The sequence below is a fragment of the Rhea pennata genome, chromosome 1 (genome assembly GCF_028389875.1).
Source record: "Rhea pennata isolate bPtePen1 chromosome 1, bPtePen1.pri, whole genome shotgun sequence".
Taxonomy (NCBI): domain Eukaryota; kingdom Metazoa; phylum Chordata; class Aves; order Rheiformes; family Rheidae; genus Rhea; species Rhea pennata.
The window spans coordinates 110,837,791-110,864,377 of NC_084663.1; the positions used below are offsets into that span (position 1 = coordinate 110,837,791).

The 26,587-nt window shown below is 35.6% G+C and overlaps 1 protein-coding gene across 1 annotated transcript in view; it reads right to left on the reverse strand.

Moving 5' to 3' along the window:
- Positions 1-4,624: 4,624 nt before the first annotated feature.
- TMPRSS15 (transmembrane serine protease 15) overlaps positions 4,625-26,587 on the reverse strand; it is a 57,304-nt gene continuing 35,341 nt past the window's right edge. Inside the window, exons 15-26 of the mRNA XM_062575186.1 lie at positions 24,768-24,857; positions 23,306-23,431; positions 22,765-22,896; positions 21,550-21,660; positions 18,759-18,891; positions 14,666-14,761; positions 10,756-10,805; positions 10,111-10,285; positions 7,747-7,928; positions 7,411-7,506; positions 6,361-6,500; positions 4,625-4,780 (exon numbers count right to left, since the gene is read on the reverse strand). Coding sequence (XP_062431170.1) covers positions 4,625-4,780; positions 6,361-6,500; positions 7,411-7,506; positions 7,747-7,928; positions 10,111-10,285; positions 10,756-10,805; positions 14,666-14,761; positions 18,759-18,891; positions 21,550-21,660; positions 22,765-22,896; positions 23,306-23,431; positions 24,768-24,857 — 1,487 coding nt within the window. The remainder of the gene's footprint in view (positions 4,781-6,360; positions 6,501-7,410; positions 7,507-7,746; positions 7,929-10,110; positions 10,286-10,755; positions 10,806-14,665; positions 14,762-18,758; positions 18,892-21,549; positions 21,661-22,764; positions 22,897-23,305; positions 23,432-24,767; positions 24,858-26,587) is intronic.

Sequence of the window (26,587 nt, forward strand, 5' to 3'; positions counted from 1 at the left end):
CATCTTTCTTGAACATTTAGGGTAAAATCTTAGTCATTTACAATCACAAAAAGAATTTACTAAAGAAAATAGAGAAGCAGGGAGAATGAAGATTAACTAATACTACAGAGCTGTCACTCTATTAGTATTTTCTGCTTCAAATGGTCATGTAAAGACACAGAAGTCTATATTACAATATAGACTGCAACAGAGGTGACAGATTTTGTTTCCAAGCAGCAATTAGGAGGATGCAAACAACATTTTTCTCTTGCAAGTCTTACGGGTTGAAGGGGAGTGCTGGACAGTTACCAGCACTGATCTATCTTAAACTCTCTGAAGGAGAGACAGAAATTGGCAAATAATGTTTTAATTGTAATGAACTTATAGATTCTATATGGAAGTAAGAAATATAGATAATATGGAAGTATTACTTTCCAGTAATTCTAGCTGTTTAGGGGAAGGAAATACATTTCTATGAACTTTATCTGATGATGTTCCTAGGTTCCAGATAAAAATCTGAAAAAAATCTTAAAAGTCCTATTTAGGGGAAAGCAGAATAATACACAAAATAGTATGTAATGTAAACAGTTGTAAATTTATTACTTACCAATGTAGAAGGCCAGAACTTGACAAGGTTTTAGCATGACTGGTGCATAGACTCGTGACTGGCCTTTTTAAGTGGGTGATTCTTATCTGTGTAAATCATACAAATCCTGTACATACATAAATTCCTCTTTCATTCCTCATTTCCACTTATTAAGGGAGATGGGAGATAAGAGGAAAAGGGAGAAAAATTGCCCTGTTTCTCAGTGGAAAAACAATGCCTAGAAATTGGACTGTATGCTGGTCCTTTTTCTGATGGATTTTGCTGAGGCTCAGAAAATCCAGAACAGCAACAGGTGTGACATTGTCCATTAGTTGCAATGGAATTACTATTTAAAGAAATTAACTCCATCTGTCCTTCATTCACTTTAAACTTACAGAGGAGAGAAAGAGCAATTACAAGCAACTGACTTCAGTTGGAGTTCCCTAGAAGAAGCTAGCTTCTACATACAGCTCTGGGGTCAGGTTGTGGTTACCATGTTCCCTTCTGCTCATGTCTCTTGGCAAATGGCAGTAGTAGGTGAGGCAAGGAATTGAAGGACGGAAGAAAACCTTAAATGGTCCCCAGGTGGATGACTGCAGTTTGGGATTCCAGAAACATGCCCCTTCATTTTCCTTAAGAATATTTTTTCTTATTTTTTTATAAATGGTCGTGGTTGTTTGTCAGTAAGTGTCTCAAAGAAAAGGCCAAGGATTTGCTCTTGTTTCTTTGCTTAATCCTTTAACTTTTCTCCAGTGCAAGAAGTGTTAGTCAAGTTCCATCCCCTATTTGAGAGTATCTCAGAGTCTGTAAACTGACCTGTGGCTCAAATCTAAAATCATCCATGCTGCTTGCATGTTTTAACTTAGCAATGACAGTATGGTGGTTACTAGTTTGATCACAGACTAATGCAGGCAACTAAAGTAATAGATGCTGAATGGCAGCTGCAATCTGCTCGACTAGGAGTTTATGTTGATCTTATCTAGACATAAATTTATTGAAATAAATTATTTTTAATTATACTATTTTACATTTTCATATGCATTTTCATACTTGAGATTTAAATAGGAAAATTTTCAGACTTATGGTATCATTTAATATATAGCTTAAAATAAATCTGTAGCTTGCATTTTGGGAAACAAAGAATGCACACAAAAATCAGAAGTATATTACTGTATTTCTGGGAAGCACATTTTCTAGTAACTTGGACCTACTTTGAGTTGGCTCTTTTATTTCATTAATAAAAGAACTGGCTAAAGATACAGCACTTAGGATAGTACAAGTGACAGTTCTAGGCAGTTAGAAAGTTTCTGAACAATTATTCTATCACCAAAACAATCCACAGCAAGAAATTAATCTTTTAAAGTAATTCTACATTTCACATCTTAAAGATTTTAATTTAATTGTTCCATCCACGTCATTTTATACTTGGTAGTGGAATACACTTTATTCTCAGTGTCTGTTTTTCAATAAAGGAGAGGAGTAGGAGAAGCAGAATATACTGCTAAAGATAGTAAAATGACAAATTTTGCAAATCCTCGTTTTTTTTTTTTTTTTTTTTTTTTTTTTTTTTTTTTTTTCCAGGCAGTTTAGGAACAGCTAGCCTTATATAATTAATCTTCAGTGATAACAAGGCACTTTCCTTCTACATATATTCAGGCTCGTTGTGTACAACAATAAGCATCTACTGATGTTGTAGGTAATGTTGTTGGAGAAAAGATTCTTTAGCCTGTCATAGATTGGTTAGCAGGTTTATTTGGTCCTCTGGAGAACTAACCATTTCTGCAGGATAGAAAAGCTGAAAAAGCAAGAGTCACTGCCTGTATTCTAGTCAGTAATAAATTGTAAGTATCTTACAATTCTTATCTTCTTATCTATACAGATTATTTCTGGCCAGATTTCCCATTGTTTAAAAAAATAAAAGATAGGGTGGTGGAGGTGGGCTTAAGTAGCTACCATACTTGATCAAGGAGAATTTGTAACATCTGGGCCTTTTTGGGGAATCTCATTTGAGACTGAATTGATTGATGCTGTGTGGTTTATATCAAAAAGGAGTCTAAGACACCCTTTAACTTCTCTCTGATTTAATTACATTTGTCTTTCTTTTTGTGGTCACAGCTGTATCGATGAAGCTCCTTTTTTTGTTTTTTGGGGGGTTCTTTTGAAGACCTGATGGCAGTTTGGTACTTCAGAATTGTTCCCAGTAACACCAAACCTTTAAAGAACACTGATGTGGCACATGCTCAAAAGAACCCTTTTCCTCTCATTTTTTACCCTATTTCTATTTAATTCTGAGGTAAAGCTTGTTGGAAAAGAATATTGGGGTGAGCCCACTCATGAACTCAGAAATTACTCTGGCATTGCCAGATTGTTTGGAGAGAGATTTAGTTAAGGATTGTTTGTTGAGAGATTTAGTTAAGGCAAGCTCATTAAAACACTCACCTGTGCTGCTGCCAACAGAACCATGCAGTTTTCAAAAATCTCCGGTGAGCTAAGCCATAAATGTATTAAATCTGCTTCATTACTTCACTCTGATCATCTTTTGAGAGGTTGCAAAGCTTGGCAATGCCTATTTGCTCTTTTCTTTGTATAGTTCTTGAATATAACATTCTAAAACATTTGGTCATGCATTTTTGTTAAATAAGACCAAAAAAGAGAAGCATCAAGACTTTTTGAAAAATTTTGAAAAGCAGCAGGTGGGTAGAGAAGTCATTAGTATGATGCTCTCGAGAACAGAATTTTTAATCTAGCCTCATATTCTGAGCACTTCATATCTGCATTTAGTGTTGTAAGCACCAAGTGAGGTGTCTCCTTGTAAAATCATATATATAGATATGTAGATAAACAGGCACAGTAAGTTAAAATGTGGTTTTGTGTTTTGTATTTTGATACGAGGAATTGAAAAGACATTAAATTCCTATACTAAGTTATAAAGGAAGAATAAATGGCAAGCATTGTATTATACTGACATTGTTACACAGTTGAAAATTAGCCATTTCAACAAGCAGAAACTTATATTTAAGTAGAATCCTCTTTGGAAAACAGCTCAAAAAGATAAACAGTGTTTTTGTTTTCCTGATATCTTTTGCCATTTGGAATGTCCTAATGGGTTACCACACTATTTTTTTTTTTTTTTATTCCAAACACAATTAATATTAAAATTCTAATACATGTTCATGAATGGCTAATACTCATTAGATTTTTTTTTAATTACGTTTTTTAAGAAGAAGGTTGCAGTGTTGTGAGTGTGCACTTGCATGTATACAAACACGTAGCTATAGTTACTTTTGTAACTGCCAAAACGTTTACCTAAAAAGAGTTAGAAACTATATTCAGTCCTTATTTAACTCCATTAATTACAAACAAATTATACCAGAGAGAACTTACAGCTCACATTCAGTTTATTCATTATAAAGCAGCATGATATGTGATCAGCCTTCATGCACAGTGTATAAAACTCATTGAAGAGCTTTTTGTAATAGACAAGATAGAAGAGCTCTCATGAGCTCCCAGATTAAATGGAGAGCATATACCTTCATTTTGATACGTGGTGATTACTGAGCTAATTCACTATGCATTGAAATGAGAATGCACATTGGGAAATGCAGCATTAAACTTAATTTCATGCCAAATATTTTAACTATTTTTAATAATTTAAACTGTTTTTCAATAAAGCATTTTGTAGCTTACTTTTATTTTTTATTATTATTATTACTGCCAACACTTTGAAGCTCTCCACTATACATTTTGTGTACTGATGCTGAAAGAAAATAATGTTTCCCCTCTATGGGCAGGCAGATAGCAGACTCACATTTCATATAAAGGAAAAACTAAAATGATAAAACTATTTATTAATTGAAATACTGCCCTCAGTTGAGCAGGAGGGGCATTCTTAATAACTAACATTTTCTTCCCCCAAATTTAAATCTAGAGTGCATTTTGAGAGATATTTATTGAGTTTCTCTTAACTGTGAGTTTTGAATGTTACTTTGTTTTACATGATTATATGCTGGCTTTCTTTCAGCTTTCAAATTCTGTTTGTATCCTTAAAAAAGTATTAAATTAATGGATGATTTTTCTGATCCAGTCCACAAACCTGGTGACTCGAGTATACACTCCTGGTCGTTGGGGAAGTGCACACTGATAGCCAAATGATGTCACACCTGCCAAAACCCACTTGTTTTCATCTTCAAGCATTAGAGGGCCACCTGAATCTCCCTGCAATATGGAATTCAGAAGTTAAAAGTGAATAGTTTCAGCTTTCAAACAAGCTTGTTGTCTGTTGTGTTTTGTTCTTGTTGATGCTTCATCTTACTCACTGCATCCTGGTATGCCTTGGGCAGTGGAAGTAAGATCAGTACAAATTCTTTAATATTGAGAAGCTTTAAAACGATCCATTTCCTTTTTTATTCCCTCCTCCCCTTTTCTTCTTCAGGATATGATCTTAAGCTCTTACTGATCTTTCAGTACAAGATTGGGTTTCAAATCATTTCTTTTTACTTACTACTCTTAATTTAGCCCTTCATCTTTCACAGAGCCTGAGTAAACATGTAGGATTTCTTTTAGCTAAATTTATTTACCCAAAATATAATTCTATTCTATGTCACTCCAAATTTTTTGCAATTTCAAATTCAGAGAAAAAAAAAGAGGGCAAGACTGATAGAAGATGAGGTATCTTCCTCCTCCTTCTTCTCAATCACTTAGCAATTACATGACTCCAGGAGAGTTTTGGAGACCAAATTTGATACTTTGTGCATCCCGAGTGACCTTGAATGTGGTGTTTTCAGAAGAAAACAGTAACTAGTTTTTTTCTGTCTATTCAGGAGTGAGTTAGTATAACTATTAATATATTTGTCTTCATTTGGCCCTGTTAATGGAGCTTTGCACAGAAGAGTTCTGTGAGGATTCAGCCATTAAAATGCTTTTGGCCATGACTCGAGGGCATCCACAAAAGTTCAGAGGCTGTGACAGCAGCCTAAAGGCTGAAGCGCTGTCAGGACTCACTTGTTCCTCTGCTCATAGGTGAGTGGTCACTTGTACTCTATATGGCGAGTGAAAGTAGCCTTGCATACACTCGTCTTCCTGGACTGTGGACTAAACTAGCCCAAATCACTGCACTTGACAAACGTTTAGAGTTGCGGGGGGGGGGTAAGACAAATGCAATTACCTAAGAATTCTCCGTATCAGACTTTAGGAGAATCAGTCGCTCTCAGTACCATAGACTCTGCACTGCTGGAAGCAAAGTTAACGTGACTGCCAACAGTGACTGCGTCCTCGTGGAGACGCGCTGCTATAGCAGAGCTAGAACGGACACAAGCTAGATCCTCAGGAAGCAGCCTATGAGAGCAGTGCAGAAAGGCACCCTTTCCAAAATATTGTGGCATCCACTCACAAAAGGCTTTTGGAGCCTGCAAATTTAGGGGAAAAGCATCATTGCTCTCTCTCTTGCCCTGCCTGAGGTATTTCTGAGACTTGGATCTGCTTATTCCTCTGTATCCTGCTTTTCCATAAACATGTTCCTCTTTTCCCCATGGAATTATCAGAAGTAATTCTTCAAATTAGTGCAGAAAATCTCCAGTACTCTGATTTATATCCCTCCATGGTTGTTTATGTCAAGAAGATACAAAATAGATTTTTGTGTATCCTGATAAAGTATAAAATTAGTAGAACATCTGGAGTAGAAACTCTATTCACAGACAGTGACTGCCTGAATTTTAATGATCAGAGGACCAGTGAGCAGTTTTTTGGTAATTAGATGTGTTGTATGCTGGCAGTGGAAATGATTTGCCTATATTTACCTGACAGGAATCTACTCCTCCTTCGTCATAGCCTGCACATATCATATTCTCAGTAATATTATATTCTGGCATCTGTTGCTGGCATTTTTCATTTGTAATGAGAGGGATTTCTGCTTCTTGCAATGTATTTGATGGAGAACCTGATGAAAATACAGAGTACATTTAACCACTGCAGTAAATATGTATATAGGATACTCAGAGGATACTCAGAACAGCAATAATTTTGTTCTTACTCTAAAATTCTAGGGATGTTACAGAACAGCAAGAAGCCCTGTCTCCCTCCTGTGTTCTTCTAGTTTATACCACTGTAATACAGTCACTGATTAAATGGTGCGCACTGACTGAATCCTGTCTTTCATTTCTGTAATGGGACTGAATCTGGTTATAATTAAATTAAGGTTACTAAAATCAATGACTATGAACTTACTGTGGAGAGATCTAAGGGCTAAGGGCTTAGGAATTTGGATGGGCCAATATTTCATCACTATCCATTGTAGAACTTTAGGTAATTCAGTTTTTTATAAGAACTTCTGTTATTAATTTCTGCCCAATGATCCAAACGTAATTTTACTCTGAAAAAAGTGGAAGCAAATATGTACAAGCATCTGTGGAACTTAAATGACATGTTTATTATTTAGCAGTGACTCCAAATCCCAAGTGTGTGATACGTGAACAGAACATACATTTCAGTGTAGTCAGTACGCCGACTTTTCTGGGAAGTCATTTGCACATAAAAACATTAGTCTCCCACCTCCTCCCCGTGCAACTGGAAATACATTTCATATTGAGAAAAACAGTCATCCTAACAAATTAAAAGGAGATGCAACGAGATTTTTTTCCCCCCATAATTTAATGACCTTAAATATACGTATTTTTTCTAATAAATATGTTATAGCTTCAGTCTCTAGCTTTAGGGTAGAAAGGTGGCAGGGGATGGTTACCTAACTTTTGTATGGAGGAGGATATCCCTAACCTGTTAACCTTAGCAACCCCTGTGGAACAGGAGCAGGTTTTCCCTCATTTTCTTAATTTGCCAAGCAGACTACCCACCTTGGTTCACAACTCTACCCCAGCCAGCAATGGAGCAGTAAATTCCTGGTGAAAACTCTTGACTTTTTTCTGGTAAGCAGATAGGTTGTATGTAGTCTGCGAATGAGAAATAAGCAATCAATTTCAACCTCTTTCCTGAATTCAGGTTTTATGAAGTCATAAAGGAAAAAGTGCATTGATTCAAACCCGCTTTTCAGGGAAAACATTCAGGAAGTACTGGACGGACTCCAGAATGATTCGATTATAAAAAAGTACAGCCGTCCCATCATCCTCTTGTACGTAGAGTTTTGTACAACAGAGTAAGTCTGTTATATAGGAGAATACCAAATCATTTACCTGTATATTGGACTTTGTTTTGAAGGTGCATCATCGCAATATCGTTGTCTTTTGTACGCTTATTATAATGAGGGTTTATAATTATTTGATCAATGTCTTGAAGTACCGTTGAAGGATATGTCCTATTCAGTTGGTCATGCAAGCCGAGAACTGCTTTCCACGGAGATAGTTTTAAATGCCTCCTAGGAGTTGCAAAGAATATTTACAATTATCAATGATTAATGAAAGTTTTGAAAAATGTGTTAGGCAAAATGTTAATCTTTAACCTCATGGTAATGTATAGGATTTGCACATTCTTTTGTAATAAATAGGAGAATGTAGTGGATATACTTACAATTTTGTGATAGACTACTGTCTTCAGCAATTAAACACTGTAGAAATATGTGGTTAGATTTAAATGTTAAGCTTATAATGCATTATTTATAAAGAATTAATCAGACAGTAGTGCAGTGGAGGAAAAGGCATTAGCTAAATTACTATGGCTTTTTAAACACTGGAGAGAATACAGCTGAATGCCTACCTTGCAATTAATATTGGCCCCAGTTTGAAAATTATCATGGACTATCTAAAGAGTAATAGATCTACAATGCAGTTCCAAATGCTGCAGCTCATAGACTCAGATAATTGGTTTTCTTAATATTTTATCTAAATTGAAAAGGGGGTGTTAAGACAAATTATGACACAATCCACATTTATTGCTGAGCTATGCATGCTGGTCTGAGGCTATATTTAAGTTAGAGAACTTAGCCATTTGCCAATTTTTAATAAGCAAGTTCATATTTTCAAAAATATTTATTCAACCTGATTGTTGTACTGACTTGGTTTCTGCTGATCTCTTAGTTTGACTTCAAGAGGTTATCTTGGTATCTTGGTATAAATTTGGAGCATTTAAGTTTAATGCTTAGAATTAAGGGAGAAACTCTAAGCCTTCTCTTAGGGAAAGCTCTAGTAAAGTCAGGATAATAAAATTAAATTTAAGTGAAAATAGTACAGAAAAGGAATACCAAGGAAGTAAAGAAAAGGAAGTACCAAGACAGTGGTGGATTTACTGTGTGCAAGGTGACAGGGCTTGATCCTCCTCGTTCTATGGCTGGGTATGGAATATAGTTCCTGCCATGAAGTAAGGGAGCACTGACACATTGGCACAGCTCCACTGCATTATATTACTTAGTTATTTATAATGAAAACTATATTACAATTTTCAATATTAGCATTTCTTTTTTGCCCTTCCATTTTCCAGGTGTCTTCTTGAATGGTGCAGCTAACACCATCTAGAGGATATTCTGTATTACCTGATCTATGCAAATAAATCAAGATTCACTCCAGTTAGGCTCAGTAAATAATCTTGATCAATCTTTCTAAGTGAAAAGGAGGAACAGGCAACACTGAATTTACCTTTACGAGATATGAGGTCATCTTTTACATCATTGGCAGAGATTCAACTATATAATAGAGTCCCACATTAATTACAAGTAACATGCTAATGCACAGTATTGATACCATATATTTAAAGTGTAATCTTTCATTGACAGAAGATGGTTTCCATAATTCTGTGCTTTAAACTAAAGATTAAGGGGTTATCATCAAGTAAAGAGCCTTTAGCTGAGTTCCACATGTGAATCGAAGCACAGTAACTAAACACTGAGTTAATGGTTAACTTCTTATATCAGTATCACAAATTACACATAATCTGTCATCTCCTTAAGAAACTTGCCTGTAAAACAAAAGTTTCATCATCATTCTTAAAAGGAAAAGACATGGCATGGAAGTTACATGACTATCTCAGGTTTTTGGCAAGACACCCTATGGTCAGTAGAGAGAAACAGGCGCTTATGGAATTATATTAATTTCATTCAAAAGTAAACAAACAAACAAAAAAAACCCTTTAAAACATTCCCTTTTCCCCTCTCTTCGCTTTTAAGGATATTCATTATTTAGACTGTTTTTCCCCTTCAGTGCCTTCTAGACTGGTGCTCTGAAAACTGTTGGTCATTTATATTTTCTGTAGTTATTGGCTGCTGGTGGACAATCCGATCGAAAACATTTTTATGATGACTTTTTTTGAACCATTAAGAAACTCATTTTCAAACCTGAAAATATATATTTTTTTAATGTTAGTTGAAAACTAGCATTGTTTTAACTTGAAAAATCACGAACTATGCCACTGTTTGACATCGGCGGTTTAAAGTGCAAATCCAGCGCTCCGAAGAGGTGGAAGGGCACAGGAGCCTGGTGAACGCGGGGCTCTCCACTGCATGATCCTGTAGAAGTGTCCTCTGCTTTACTGACAAATATCCGCGATTTGGAGACTTGCATTTTGTGGGAGGCCCAGGACGTGTTAGCTTAAGGATAAAACGAACGTACCCATACACGCAGTGCGCTGCTGACACCAGCCATTCGTCACTGACGAGGGAAGCTCCACACACGGGGCTGAGATTATAAAGTAGTGACACCACCCAAGGCCAAGCCCCGATTTTGGCATCGCTTCCACCTACGATCCTTGTTGCGCTGTTCTGCGTTACAAGGCGTTTTCCACAAGCTGAAGTACAACAAACAAACCAAAAAAAAAAAAAAAAATCAAGATTTGTAGATTTGTAGGGAGAGATAATATGTTTTGTCAGACTAATCAGTATTCTTGGAAAAATGCTTTGTAATTCTTGACCTGCTATTCACAACTACTACTATTTGTACTACTACAAACTTTTGCGGAGAAAAGTTTGACATTTTACAGGTAAAATCCGGAACTTGGTAAATTTATAACTTGGATTTAGATGTATTATTTCCTCAGACTTTCTGGATTTTGGATATATATTTTCAGTCTAGACCCATCTCCAGCCTATATTTGAGCCTTAGAAACAAGTGAAGATTGTAATTTTTCCTGTGTTTATATTATTATGTGTATAGTTATAATTCATTCCCTAACCTTTCAATTTCAAATTATAACATTAGGGTTTACGGACCGAACAGTTTGATTTCTCTGTGAAACGATCTCAGCATATATGTACTTACGTTTCATGTTACATTGCAGTTGAATCACCAGATTGTTCAAACAATATTCTCTAAAATGAAAGCACAATTAAATCACAAGTATCTGTACACTAGGTCACACAATGTCTGTCAAATATATATATTTATTTATAAAAATATATGTGTATATATATAATTTCATCAATTTACTCTATCAGTATCAAAATGTTAAATATTGTATTTTGGTTATAGTTCTCCATATTTGAATTATGTTTTAATAATAAATACACAACATCATATTTTATATAATATTATACTTTTTTTAATAAATGAATGCTTACATTGTGTATACTAAGGAAATAAAAGTAGACTCCACTTGTGTTTTAGGGACATGAGTCATCTGCATACAGTAGATTTTCAGGAAAATTGTAACTGGATATGACATTTTTTCTACCTTTTGTGATGTTTTCAATAACTTACCACTAGATATCAGTGTAACCAAAGAATTTTTTTAAAAAAAGGTTATTTTGGTATCAATGTATCTTTTCAGCAAACTACAGTGTCCTGTAAAATAAACAGCTGCATATAGAAGTTTGGGAATTATTTAGCAGAGATATAAAGTCAGAGTCTAAAAAGCAAGAGACCATGTATCAAAACTACTCCAGCATTTCCAATACCCAGAGGTATCTTCATACCTTGTAATGAATCTGAACACTGGGGACAGTGATTGTGCAGATGTATACAGAAATATATCAGAGAAAAAAAAAGTGTTTCCATATATTTTTAAACAGAGAAAGAGAAAATGATTATGTAAATATAATTTAATGTAGTATAAAGCATTCCTCTCTACTTTTACATTAGAATTTGACATCTGTTTTGAGGGAAATAATATGGTATGACCTAGCATTTTCACAATGCCATAGTGGTGCTAAAAGAACGGGAGGTGGGAACTGCTCCCCCCCCCCCAAATCAGAAGTGGATTGTGATGGCAGGATGGTAGGGTATGCCTCCAGCCCTCCGTGGCCTTAAACAGCCATTCTCCACTTCGTGATAGAGGCATAATTTTAAGTCTATAATTTACAAAGTAGAAACCAAATTCTATCATCATTTGCATTCGGTTCTGTATTGACTTCATGAAAGTGCCCCTTTTGCAGTGAACTAGACAACCAGGAGATTCCTCCCTCCAATCAAGGAGGACAACCAGAAATGCATAAAATCATAGGAAGCCATTACCATCTTCTTCACAAAATTTACAGGAACTAAATCCTCACCAAGCTTTCTCTGTTGGTTTGAAAAGGGTGGTCAGTGGTACATGATACTAGCTCCTTGATCCCTATTCTTTTTACCATGAAGGGGAGTTGCATGTAATGACCATCCTTCTCCCATATCAGCACCTCCTGATTGCTTTAGTAGAAGTTACTCTGTGGTCTTCTACTATTTCTTCTTTTTGGAGTGAGCTTTCAGTCTGCAAAACACTTCCTTGCCTGCTCTTCAGTTCACGAGTCCTCGGCTGACTCTTGGTCAGCCCAGGACAGTCCATAAGGCAACAAAGGTACTGCACATGCTGAATATCAGTCCTCTGTGCCCCCTGCCTGCTGTCTTCTACCAAGAAAGTAGGCAGAAATCTGGAGCAGCTGGGGCAGATTAGCAGAATGCAGTTATGCATGTGGACTTTGCTCACATCTCTCTTCAAGGCAGGATTTTGCCCAAGAAGCTATCCTGCCAAGAAATACATTAACTAAGGGCATCAGAGAAGAATAATTATGCTGACTCTGCACCACAACTTTCAAGTCATATTATCCGTGCTCTTATTTCCTTCAGTGGTAGCTACATTTGAATAAAGACCAAAGGCCCTATGAGAAACACCTTGTATAGCTTGAGTACCAGTTAACGATTTTTTTTGTAATTAGCAAATCTGTGTGATCTTCCTCTCAATCAGAATATGAACAGCAAATGTGTGTGAAGCTGTAATGGTGTCACCCTGTAAAATGATCCCTATCAACTGCCCAGATGAAAAATGATATAAGAAATCTATTTCTGTAACGGGAATACAATCAAGATGAATGAACTTCTTCCATTTCCTCTGCAATTAATCACTTTTTAGTGTTTAATAGATATTAATAGAAGACATCTTTAAATCATAGCTGCTCTTTAAGATCTCTTGTGGTAATCCTTGCTTAGACATGTATTTAAGAAAAAAAAAAAAAAAGAAAAATAGCTTGCAATGCTATTCCCTTGCTCTAAGACTCTTTCATCATTAGTGAGAATGATAAATGTTTGGGAATAACATAATATAATTAGAACATAAAATGGATCTTTTTTTAAAGTAGATAAAATACAGCATAACCATTTAAGAATCTTCTCCAGCTACTCTCTGATATTTTTCACAAAAGGACACCAGAAAGAAAATGGACTCCTGTCATCCTCAACAAGGTTTCAGCATTTTAGCAATTATGCAGTGGTTTTCTCCATCAGTGGTTTGGTAGGATTACAGAAAAATGTTCATAGTAAGCCATTTTATAAAAAGAAAGACAGTAATTTAAGTCATTATATATAGTTTTATTCAATGATGGTGAATCTTTCTCCTTTTAGAGGTATACTGTAAATCCCAGGATTTCCTGAGAAACAACCTTTTGGAAATATTACATTTACAGTTAATCTGCAAGATACATTGCTAGTTTGTACACTTCTTCAGAACCACTTCAGGTGTTATTTGGACTGAGAGAGATCAGAATATAATCTAATGCATTCTGAGGATCATCTCATCGAATGATTCAATTCAAAGTGTGGAGATAAATCTAAAAGATGTATGCAAGTGGGATTCATTTGTCTAAATATCCGTATATGGATTAGTTACCTGAGGCTTGTGCTATAGGAAGTGTGTATCAATAAAATCAGTGGGAGTATAAAGTGTGATTCATCTCATTCCATCAAAGTTCACATGAATGACAATTTGGAAGTGCCAATTTTTTTCTATTGATTGTGGAGGGAACATAGTGTGGTAACTGCAACACAGCTATGGGCAAATGCCACTCCATCTTCATTTAATTCCTCTATTGATGCTTAAGTACATATATATGTATTTATATTTGTGTGTGTATATATATATATATATATATATATAAAATGTAACATAGGTTACATAGATGCAATTGTATGTTACATATACATAAACCAAAGTCAATTTATTAAATGTATGTAAAAATTTTATATAAATTTAATATATTTTCATATGTATATTTTTATATAAATTAAAAATGTTTATATAAAAATTAAAAAACATAAACATATCTAAAATGTTAATATGAATGAAATTATACAATAAGAAAGTAAAAAATCAAATGAGAAAATGAGAAAAAGTTTTTTTTTTTTTTTTTTTTTTTTTTTTTTTGAGAGCAGGAGAAGGAGGCATGCTCCTTTTGTTTTTTAATTTGGTTTTACATGTTCTCTCATTCCTTGTTTTGGATTGATTCCATCTCACGTGCTTTCATTATTTTAGTGAAGTATTTACATTGAATCTGAGACACACTAGGGACAGAAGACTTTTTTCCTCTCATTTCTCCATCTGCAAAGTGGACATAATTTAGAGATCTCTGGATAGAAATGCTCTGTAAAAATAACAGTATTTCACTTTTACACAGTAAATGTATGAAGACTTCACAAAATATAGTACTGAAATCATAAATACTGAATACATGAAAATGTAGCAAGTACCTGTCTCAAATTTACAGTAGACAAAATCGGCAAGAACAGAAGGGGGAAGACTAAGCTGCCCAGTGATACAGAAAATTCAGCAGCAGATGGAGAATAAAACCTAGGTATGTAAATAGTCTAGACCTTATATAATGGATGTTACCTTTCAAATGAACTTGAGCTGGGAATTATTATAAAAACGATCATCGCCATGCTTAAAGCTATCCTTAGTATGAGGAAGAAACGTCACTCTACCTACCTTTGTGTAAATATTAGGCTCTGGTTAACCGCTTTGGTGACATTGACAAATGGCCCATCTCCAGTGAATAATACAGCTGACGATATATTTGTATCCCTAGAAGTAAAAGACACACATGCATAGTTTTAGAGACCATGTCTATAACATAGACACTTTATTAGCTTCCCTAACATTTTGAAATAAAATCTAAAGCCCTTTTTTTGAGAATATCTTTGATATTTTCATTGGATTCATTTATTTTCTTAGTTTGATTTGCTGAAGCATATACAAATGGAGGTTGCCAAAATCTCTGAGTGACTGCAAAATCAATCTGCTACTCTTTTAATTAATATATTGGTAAATGATGAGGGTTAAGCATTTCTGTAAGCTCAAGTAATCATGTGCTTTTCTGGGAGATAGTTTATTAATGACAATGGCTTGTTCTATCGGTTCAGAAAATCAGTTTTACAGCCTTTCTATTTTCCTTGATTCAGGGGGACATTCAACACAGATTAAGTGCATCTACGATAAAAATATTCTGATAAGATCATTTTTGCTAGAACTGATCAACAGTCAAACAACACTTATTTTTTAAATGGGGGAATTATAATGTTATATTTTGATAGCTTTTACCTGTAATAATCTAGACCCTTATCATTTTTAAAGGAAAAAAAAAAAAAAAACATTAACACAATGGGCCAAGTCCTAAAGTATATTTGACTTTTGTTAATGAACATGATTTTTAGAAATTTCTCAAGTTGTGATAAAAATGCCTTTAAGAAAAGGCTAACCTAGGCATTGGACACCTCTCATTCCATTCAATCTGCACAGTAGCCAGATTTTACTTAATAATCTTAAATAAGTTTGTTACTCTACAGAGGTATGTGGGCAGAAGACCACATTGGTGGTCTTCAGGCACCTGAATACTTTATGAATCACTGTGATCTCAGTCTAATTCTCAGATGTGCTCTGTAACAATTAGCACTACTGAAAGTTATGAAGAATTAAGATAATGTGGTCCCATGCTGAAAAAGTGTTTAGAATAAGAATAGGAGTGCATTCGGTTTGTTTATTCAGCCAACCTCACTAGCAGTATCTGATCCTGAGCTGTAGAAGCTGTAGACCTATAAATCCCACCAAAATCAATTGAGAGTCCTCCAGAGATTCTCAGATCAAGAAGCACACTACTACTTGGTGAAAATTGACATGATGCTAGATCTGTCACCAAGGTTATTAAAACTGTCCTAATTCTGATCGTCAATGCTGCAAATATTCTGAACACACAGAACTGGGTTCTGTGTTACATTCAGCACACAACTCACACTGGCTGTATATCAGGGATAGGGCATGCTCTGTCTGTTTTATTATCCTAATTTATCCACCAGAAAAAAAAGTGTTCTTGTGCAGAAATTTGAGGGAGCCATTTCCAGCCTCTTTAGACCATATATTGTATTCTCAACAAACTGCAGAGTCTGTCTGACAGTCAAAGTAAGGATTTTCTTTTGTGTCTCAGAGAGTTGGGCCTGTAGTTACTACTGACTATTTGTGTGGGAATGAAAACCTAATTCCTTAGGCATTTCAAACAAGAAATCATACTCCAATTAACTCCTTTCCTTTTCAAGAATTTTATGAGTTCATGAACCAGAATGCAGGGATGAAACTAATGTCCTAAACTAACAGTCCTCGTTGGACTTTTGAGTACGAGAAAACTGCAAGGTATGACTGAGGAATGGGTCAGATCAGCTTCCCAGAGCTGGTTCCAGTTCTAGAGAAATAAACATGTATCAAGCTAGACCACTAAAATGGCAAAAAGCTCAATGGGGAGCTCAACATAGGATAACAAACATTTTTCTCCGTCTGACTTTCTGGTAGTTTAAGGAAAAGTAATGCTAACAATACTCATAGAAGAAGCTAGATTTTGGCACTCTCATCAGATACACAAAATTACACAAGCAGGGTGAGCAAAAGGTTCTCATTCAGGTTTCTGAATTGCACCCATTTCTGTACCTTGCTCAGATTGAGAATATTTGTAAATAATTTGCCTAATCTACATGTCAGAGATGAACACATGGACATCCTTCTAGATGTGCTTCTTGTTGGCACATATCACAAATGCAGCAGTCACATATTTGAAAAATAGAAACAAAAGATTCAGATGTGCAATTCATTAGAACCTGTATTGAACATTAAACTTTCTAGCCTAGCTAAATAAATACTCAGGATAGCTACAGGACTTACTATTTAAATCTTTTTCATAAATTGAACAGTAAATGAAACTAGCAAATATATAAGAAATTAGCAGCAAAAGTAAATCATCCTAGATGAACCTTAGCTTCTTCATCTGATAATGCATGATTCTAGATAATTATTCAATACAGCAGTATGAGCTATAGCCTACCCAAGACCTGTTATTACAGATATTCATTTAGTAGTAAGTATGCTGCTACTTATTAACAAATATACTGCTAAAGGGGCACTCATTAAAAGGCAAAAATTGAGTGATGCTTAACGATATTAAACTTAAAGCAACACTTCTTTCCCCCCTCATTGTCGGCTGTAAAGTCACTTCGCCCCAGGACGTGTGTATAGTACAGTCACGTGGATATCAAAATTACATTGACAGGCAGTATGGGTGGTACTTCAGATTGCTAGTTGTTTAGGCAGGCTTGAAATTCTGTGTGAATACATAAATATGAAACAGGTCAGCAGTGAGGGAAAACATTTACTGTATTGTACCTGACTAATGGCTTACACAAAAAGATACCGTGGTTTCTGTCTAGTTTTTCTCTCATTCTCGCTTTTTTTTCCAGAAAGGGAGTACAGTCTAATAAAGTTATCTCTGTAGAAAAGCAGGAGAATTTTATGCTACTCTGTAGGATCCAAAACAAGAATTGTTCTGAGGATAAGAGAATGTGACACAACTTAGGTTCAGAAATACTTTCTCTTAGCAATGAGAAGATGTAATAAACTGAACAATGGAATCAGAAAGAACTAATACAGAAAACTTAGTGGGAGAGTTTTTTTAATTAGTATATTTGACTAGTTTCTAGAGACAAACTCTGAATATATTACCACAGAATGTTATGGAGACAAAAGCATGAGTAAGTTAAAGTTAAAAGAAAATATCATGGAAGACAAAGCTCATTGAGGCCTATGAAATGTAAAAATGTAAATTAAATAATCAGACCAAGAAATAAGCAGTCTCCAGAAAGAATAGAAGAAAGGGGGTGTGGGAAAAGAGGAGAAAGAAGGAAAGGAAGAAGACTATCAGCCAGTAAAGTACAGGATATTTGACTAGAGGGACCTTTAGTCATACTTTTTATGTCCTTATATCCATCACAAATGAGATAACTACATATGTAAATTATAATCACGCTTTGTACATGCAGGTATCTGAAATGTAATAAATACAATACCTAACTGAAGAGAAAAAAATAAAATAGCATACAATCTATCATCTAATGACTAAAAATATTTTTAAATAACATTTGAGTATTTTTCTAAGTCCTTTTAACTGTTTATTTCTATAATTAATTTATCAGAAAGGCATTTTCAGGCATCCTACTTTGGTTGGAGACCAAAATAATAAATTGCAAGCTAAGGCTTTCATTTGATTATTACTTGGATGAGTGACATCCCCTAAAAACCTCAGCACTGTAGGAAAATCATTTGTTATTCAGTGGATGGCAGTGAAGCTGCATACAGTGTAAGTAAGGTCAGCATTGGGGCCATAAATTTTGCCATAGATGCTAAAAGATGCCACTTCTTCACCCAACCCTCCTCGCTTTTTTCCTGAAAATCTTGCTGCATGCTGACTGAAGCTAAATTTGTTGTTTTGTTTTGTTTTGTTTTGAATCATATGCTTCTCCTGATAAAATTTCCCTCCCCTTGCCATACCTTAAGAGAAAATTAGCTTCTTATCTCGGCAGATCAGGTCTAATGACAGATATGAAACATACTGGGAGCTCAACTGCAGAATACACAAGTGGTTATCTTGAATTTACCTTGAAATATAGCTTTCTGGATGGTAAAGACACTAGTGAAACAATGAGGAAAACACAAATGCACAGACTTAACAGAGTTGCAAACAAGTTACGAAGACAAATGCACTCACTCTTGCCCCAGCAGCTGGCAAACACTGTCTGAAATCTGTTCATTCCAATTATCTGCACATACCAGGCTCCATGTCTTCCCAGTCCTGACCTGTATCAGCCCTTGGGTGCTTACAGAACCATTAAGCAATCGCACTGTAGACCAAAATGGACATAAGCATTTTAGGTAGGTAGTTTAAAATAACAACAAATAAACAAACAACCCCACCACCACCACCATCAAACCCCACATAAATATAATATAGACATATTTATTAATGCCAGCAAAGAACAAAAAAAGTTAAAATATGATAGGGAATAAAAAACTGAGTGTCTCAAGGATCTTGCAGCCTCCCAGGAAGGAAATGCTATGGTTATCTCCTCCTATATTTCTGCTACAGGAGAGCTTTATAGCCTGTATTTTGCAGGTGTCTCACAAATAGACACTTCAGCTGCTTCAGTAAAGCAGTAAATTTCCCATTTTTTCTAACCAAGGTTTCATCTTAGCAAGCATTATGTTATTTCCACCTACTATGTGAAGATTTAGCTACAGGAAGTTTAATAATATAGATTGAAGAGGAAGTAAATATTAGGAACTGGAAAATCCATTTTTTCCTATTGTTATGGGATCTTAGTCAACGTTTGCTTTCTTTGCAGCTTTAGTTTTTAAAAAAATCGCCCTGTAAATCAATCTTTTTATCAAAACTTCTTTCAAAACAAAATATTCAGAACAAAAATATGGAAATATTTCAATGATTTATTATTAATTCATTGAGTATTTTGTGAAAAATTTTATGCTATTGGGATAGTGACTAAGGAAGTCTGACCAGAAGGTCAACAGAAGACAACAGAATCACTCCTATGACTCAGGAGTCAAGCTACATTTCAGGTTATTGCTAATATAAACAAGGAGTGATGGGGTAGAAAGAAGGATTTTAATTTACTAGTGGCACAAATAAAAAATTTTGAAAAATATAAGCTGTCCAGAAAACCTTTTTCTATCAAAATATTTCCACAGAAATAAAGGTCACACACTATAGTAAAAATAATTATATTTTTGAGAATGCCCCTTCAATAGATAGGAAGCCTCAGCTATGAGGAATTTTGGAGCAGTATTGAATGATCTGAGAATTGCTTGCACTGTCAAGATTTCTCCAATTTACTTTTGACACCTTGCCTATCTTCTCCTTGAAGATATCATTTTCCTTTCTCCTTATCGGATCCATGTTCTTCTCCAGATGCACTGGTGACTTGCTTTTGAGATGTCAGTAAGCAATGAGAGAAGCTTGAATCTTAACATGAAATCTTAACAACTGTTTAACTCAAATGTCATATATTGCAGAATTCTGCACAGGATGGGATATCCTAGACCTTTTCTTTGAAGTTCCTGGGAAGTTTCAGAAGTCAGAGTAGTTGCAAATGGCAGTTTGCCTACTTTATATTGCCACATCTCATGAGAAATTGAAATGGGTTTCAGGAAAATGAGTAATAATTTTGGACACTGAAAAGACTCAGTGTGAGGGTATATAATTAAATTTTCATTTCATTCTGAGACTTAGATTGGTTCAGCACATTTTTTGGTTTAACTGTTATTTTTTGGAAACAATTTTTCCAACCCTTTAGTGTGAAGTAATTTGTTATGAAGTACCAGACAATCCATGGCAAAATCTTTGGGAAAATATATTTAATATTAATGTAGGTGATGGTTACTGTATCTGTCTCTTCTTTAACAATGGCAGAAAAATCTTCTCCAGATCTTCTTTGCTTAAGAAGAAGCTGATTTTTTTTTTCTATGCATTTCTAAAGGCAGAATACATGTGAAACAAAACAGCTACCTGCGCCAATTGGAAGAATGAACCTGTGCCTTCTGATATACATATACTTGTGTGTGCAAGTGTATGTGTGTAAAAAAGATGTTGAGATCAATGAGAACTGCCAGCACATGTCCAAGAATGTACTTGATCCTTGAATGTCCTCTTTAAAACAAAAGAACATAACGTTGTATCCGAGCTTAAAAGCCTGCTTTTAACTCTCCCATTAGTGCTCCATAGTGCGTTGTCAGAACAGCACTTTATCAGAAACAGCAGTTTAATTTCTCTGCTAGGACCAACATGCTATTACCACTGGTTTTATATTTAAATTATTGTTTAGGGGGCATTATTTCTATATTATGTGAAATAAAGCATATACCGTACATTTAAAATTTTGGAAAGAATCTGAATAGCCAGATGGCTATGCAACAGCAGCTGCTGCTCTCCTTGTCATAGAAACCTGCACGTCCACTGTGAGCAATAGATGAGGCTTTTGCAGCTCTGCCATCCCTTTGCTCTACATCAATGCCTATGTGAGCGAGAGTCCAGACAGGATCAGTTTCACAGGCCCAGGATCAGTTGGGAGTTTCCAACAAGGAGAATGTTACTCTCTACCATATACTGTAGCACTCATATTGCTGTGAAACTCACATATAGCAGAAAGTGATAGAATTTTGGAATATGATAGGGACACAAACAGAGAACATTAATGAGTTTTTAACTAATTTTGAGGCTTGGACAGGCCACTATAAGAAGCCATAGTTTTAAGCACAGAGGAACTTCCTACCTTTCCCAGAGATCTCCACTGGCTTTCCTGCATTTTCTCAAAGAAGTGACTTTGTTTTTCCTCCCAGACAAGATCAGCCAGGCAGTGCTGTCTAAATTGGTATGACTTGCATGCAGCTGCAGTAGTTTACACCAGCTGAAGTTGCATAGCTATATTCCTACGTAATTTCTACCAAGCACTCACATACTCCTTTTCTTTGTGTGAAGGAAACCTTACCACACTCTGCTTCATCAGATCCATCTTCACACTGGATGAGGTTATCACAAAGATTATGTAATGGTATACACTTCCCACTACCACAGCGATACTCCTCAGGTTCACAAGCTCCTGAAATAAAAAATGAAATGAAGATGAAACCATAATTATTGTTCAAGGTTCATGTTCTGTGGAGATCTTCCAGCTCACCTGAAGGAAAAATTGAGTGGATAGTACCCAGAACCTTTCCTTTCCTGTTATGATTCCCTTCCCCTTCCTCTTTTCCTTTTCCCTTTTCCCTTTCCCATTATCTGTGAACATATACTGCTTTTTCTTTTTCTTCTGCAGAACTACTTGTCCAAGTGAAGGGTCTAATTGCAGGTCCTCGTTACAATCACAAACATAATTCTTTCAGCAGGGAAACAGCTGGGAGCAGAAACATTACTGCTCAAATATTTTAAACCGTAACTTTTCCCAGACCCTTAGCACATTAAAGATCAAATTTTTAAAGATACAAGATAGACCATATTACAAACATTAATCAGTTACCATATACATTATTCTCTTTTAGAGGATGTGATCTATAAATCATAGAATCAGCAAGGTTGGAAGGGACCTCTGGAGATCATCTAGTCCAACTCCCCTGCTCAAGCAGGGTCACCTAGAGCATGTTAGACAGGGTTGTATCCAGGCGGGCCTTGAGTATCTCCTGAAGAGACTCCACAACCTCTCTGGGCAACCTGGTCCAGTGCTCTGTCACTCTCACAGGGAAGAAATTCCCCCTCACGGTCAGGCGGAACTTCCTGTGCTTCAATTTCTGCCCATTGCCTCCTGTCCTGTAACATGGCACCACTGAAAAGAGTTTCTCCCCGTCCCCTTGACACCCTCCCTTCAGGTACTTATGCACATTGATAAGATCCCCCCTCAGTCTTCTCTTCCCCAGGCTGAACAGGCCCAGCTCTCACAGCCGTTCCTCATAGGGCAGGTGCTCCAGCCCTCTGATCATCTTTGTAGCCCTACACTGGACTCTCCCAAGTAGCTCCAAGTAATAAATATTATAAATGCTATTTTGTAATAGCATTCCAGAAAAAGTGAAAAGCAGATGAGTATGCTGCTAGACCTTGTCTTTAATTGTTTCATATTTCTATTGCTCAAGGACTGAGATCCATTTTTTTAATCAAATGTATTTGACATTTTGTGTAACCTCTTGTAAAATACAAGGGATCATATACTTACCTAGATGGTAGCCAGATGTAAAATTTGCAGAAAAACCCTTCTTAGTTGAAGATTCATCTGTGAGGAACAGTACTGTCATCTGGTTCATTGTAGAGAAGACATCTGGCAATGGGTTTTGCCCTGTATAAACAGCTATTGCCCAGGAGAATATGAATACATTTTTTAGTTGTTTAGTTTTTATATACTAGAAAGTATGGACCAAATCTCAACTCCAAATCTGACACCTCAGTACAGTAAAATAGTTTGTCTAAGAGATGATTATGTTTCTGTTTGTCTACACAGATTAGCTTCCGTATTGATTGAGCAGTCAATTTCCTTTGGATTGTACGGAAAGCTGAGCCCGTGGAAACATTTGGGAAAGTGATGCCACATAAAATAAATTTGCTCTTCCTAATTTCCAAGATGTATAAAGATGAAGAAATATAGAATAAAATTAGAGAGAATTAATTAATTAATTAATTAGAGAGAATTAATTCTCTATTAGATCCATTATTTTTGTCCAGCTGTCTGATTCATCTTAGCACTCAGTGGTGTTACTTGCCCAAAAGCAAGGAATCTGCTCCTCTGCCATCTCTGACTTCAACTACATCATAAATATTTTCCAGATCAAAAAACTGAAAATGAAGCTGAATGTTTTTCCCCGTTTCAGTATTTAAATACCATATACCTAGAAAATAACAAAACACACACAAACAAAATACTTTCCAGTTGTTATGTTCATTTTCATGAATGTACTATGTCATTTTCATTTTAAAGGATTTGGGGAAAAAAATCTCTGCTAAAGTATTCAAGATCACTCAAGAGGCTTAGAAGTCTAAATCTTATCTTTATAAGTGCTGTCAAGATTCCAGATTCCATTGACTCTGGTTCACTAAACAACTTTTGAAAATTGGATTAGGCTCCTAAGTCATACATACATGCATTCATCACCATTAGCATTCATCACAACTGCGAATTTCCATAAAGTAACAAAACTAATTCTTTTGCCACTAGGAAAATGTAACAAATAATTTTGTTACTTAAGTCTTCTGCTATTTAATAATAAGATAGTTTAAAACAAAAATTAATCACAGAAGTCTTTCAAGTTATTCTTCTTTTTACAGAAGTATTTGCATCAGTTTAATCTACCCATTATTGAATTTAATTTATGAAAGTGTCCTTCATGGATATTACAGAAATCTTGCAAAGAAAGTAGAAAAAAAAGGTTTTTTCCCTCCTCTTCACAGAATGAAAACAATCTTCTCACCAGCAGAGAAACCAGAGAAAATCCTCCTCTCCCAAATATAATCTCTTGAAATGAGAGCCGTATCTCCAGTGGGACAGAAACAAAGAATTACAGCTCCTATGATTAGCATCCCAACACAATTCTCCAGTAAAAGGTGAAGTAATAAAAAATTGAAAATTCATTAAGAAACAATGGCAAGGTTCTTTTACCTTGCTTCATGCATCATCAGCACATCGTGTAGAACCATGACACATTATAAATCTAATTTTCTTCTCACTTTTGCCAGATGTACCTTAATATAATTCAAGTAACATCAGTAAAATAATGCCATCTTTCCATTGGTATGGAAGGAAATATACAATACAGGGGAGGCTCACTTGCAAAGTGCATATATACATTCTTTTATCTTAAAAAGATTTACTGTTGAATGGAAGAGGCAGTGAACTACTAATCTGCCAAATACAGTTAGGTGAAACAGGGACCTTCAGCATTTTCTCTGTTGCTGTATTGACACAAACATGTTTCACACAAGAGGCATGACGGAATTGGCTTGCCTGAACCCATTCCAAGGGACTGTGCTTGTCTTCATCATTTTTCACTCAATTGGCACATGATTCCTTAGCTTCTGCTAACTTGCCATGTAGACTTCAGTTAGAAGAGCTTGCTGTGTATAACCTAGATCATTTCTGCTTGACAGCATCTGACTTGAGAAAGCATATTATAACCTCTATTTCTATCCAACTAAACTTTGCTGGACATTTAGAGAAGAGTGACTTACAAGAAGCTTGATTAGGGTAATTATTTGGAAAGTTTTCAGAGCTGAATGTATTGTTTGGCTCCCAGAGTTCAACTGGCCCTCCACAGTCAGCTGAAAAAGCAAACATATAAAAAAATAAAATACATCTAACTGATTGCAAAAGCAAGGCAGTATATCATGTTTCAATCGATAATAAGGATACTACAGATTATAGTCTTAACAGTTATTTCCTCTAGTTGTATATATTTGGGAAAAGTAATCTTATGGACAGGATATTCAACTTCAAATTATCACTACAAGGGTTCAGTTACGGTGCCATTAACATACTGCCTAAACTTTAGGTTGAGAGAAGTCACTGCTCCCCTGAGGTCACAGAGCACTGCGGAAGCAAGGTGTGCAAGAACTTCATTGTCCTTGTTAGAGTAACTAAGTCAGATCTGCTGATCCACTCAATCAATGCCTCAGTGTTACCTGCAGCTATAGCTAGATACTGCTGTCTGTGAAGCTTTAGTGCCTCTGAGCACAACTGCATTCGTGATGGTGTTATGAGAAGTCTTCTCCATGTAGCTAGTTGAAGGGCACAGCCTGTCCCTCATTTGGTGACTACTGGTCTGTCAGCTATGCATATGAGAAAAAATGTGAAGAAAGTGTGTGTTAACTGTTAACTATATCATTTACTAGTACATTAATATGAAAGCAAGATGTGAAATTAAGACAAGAAAATCCTCCTCCCCCAAATATAATCTATTTATGAACTAAGCATGTACACCTTTCTTATTATCTAATTGCTCTTCTCGCAGTTCTATCAGAGATATGCTTAAGTAGAAAGATCTTTTCCTCATCGAGCAAATAAACTATAGAGCAACACCAAGCAGAGCTATAATATTAACCAATGGAGTTTATCTGAAAGTTTAATGGTAGCCAAATTTTAGCTGAAAAATATCTTTAAAATTTCTAAAAATAACTGCTCAGGTGGACACTTCATCTATTGCAGTTAAGCTTTGGTAAGAAATAAATAGTTGTATCTTTTCTGATTTCTTAAACTTAGCTAGTGTATTATTACTTAATTATTGTTATTACTGCAACTAATGTTGCTTAACTCATCAATTAAACATAAAGCTTTCACATTAAACTTTTATGTAAGGAGGTTCAAAACCTATTATAGTTCAAAACAAGTATGTCTATTAGTGTATCTACTATTTTGGTAGATATTAGCATAAGTATTACATTGGTAGAAAGGTGATAGTACTTCTTAGTCACATTTTGTGAAAACACTTTGAACTTTCCTAAGGAAAAATAGAATATGAGTTTCCAGAATATCTTTAGACTACTAAATTATGAAATGGAATTATAAGTTTTGGATTGGTTTGTATTGAGACGAGGGTACATTAAGGGACTCTGAAGAGATCTGCACAGGTATTAAGAGGTTAAGTTTAGCTCAGTTCGTTAGAGCATGGTGCTATTAATGCCAAGGTCGTGAGGTCAATCCCCGTATGGGCCACTCGTTTGAGGGTTGGACTAGATGATCTCCAGAGGTCCCTTCCAACCTTACCAATTCTATGATTTAGGCTTCTCCAAATACATCTGAAAGCAGTACGTGAAGGTGAGATGAAGCCCCTGGGACAATACAGTAACAAGGAGGTTACCAATGTTACGTGGTGTTAGTGAGCCAGGCAACACTAACTAGTGCTCAGTGACAGAGTTATGAAAGGGACAGTGCTTTTAAATGTTTAAGACTTTTAAAATTATTTTCCAGTACATTTTTATATTAAACAGCTGGATGCTCTCTGCTGTGCTTTACCTAACAACATATATTAGTAATGGTCTAGATACATATGACT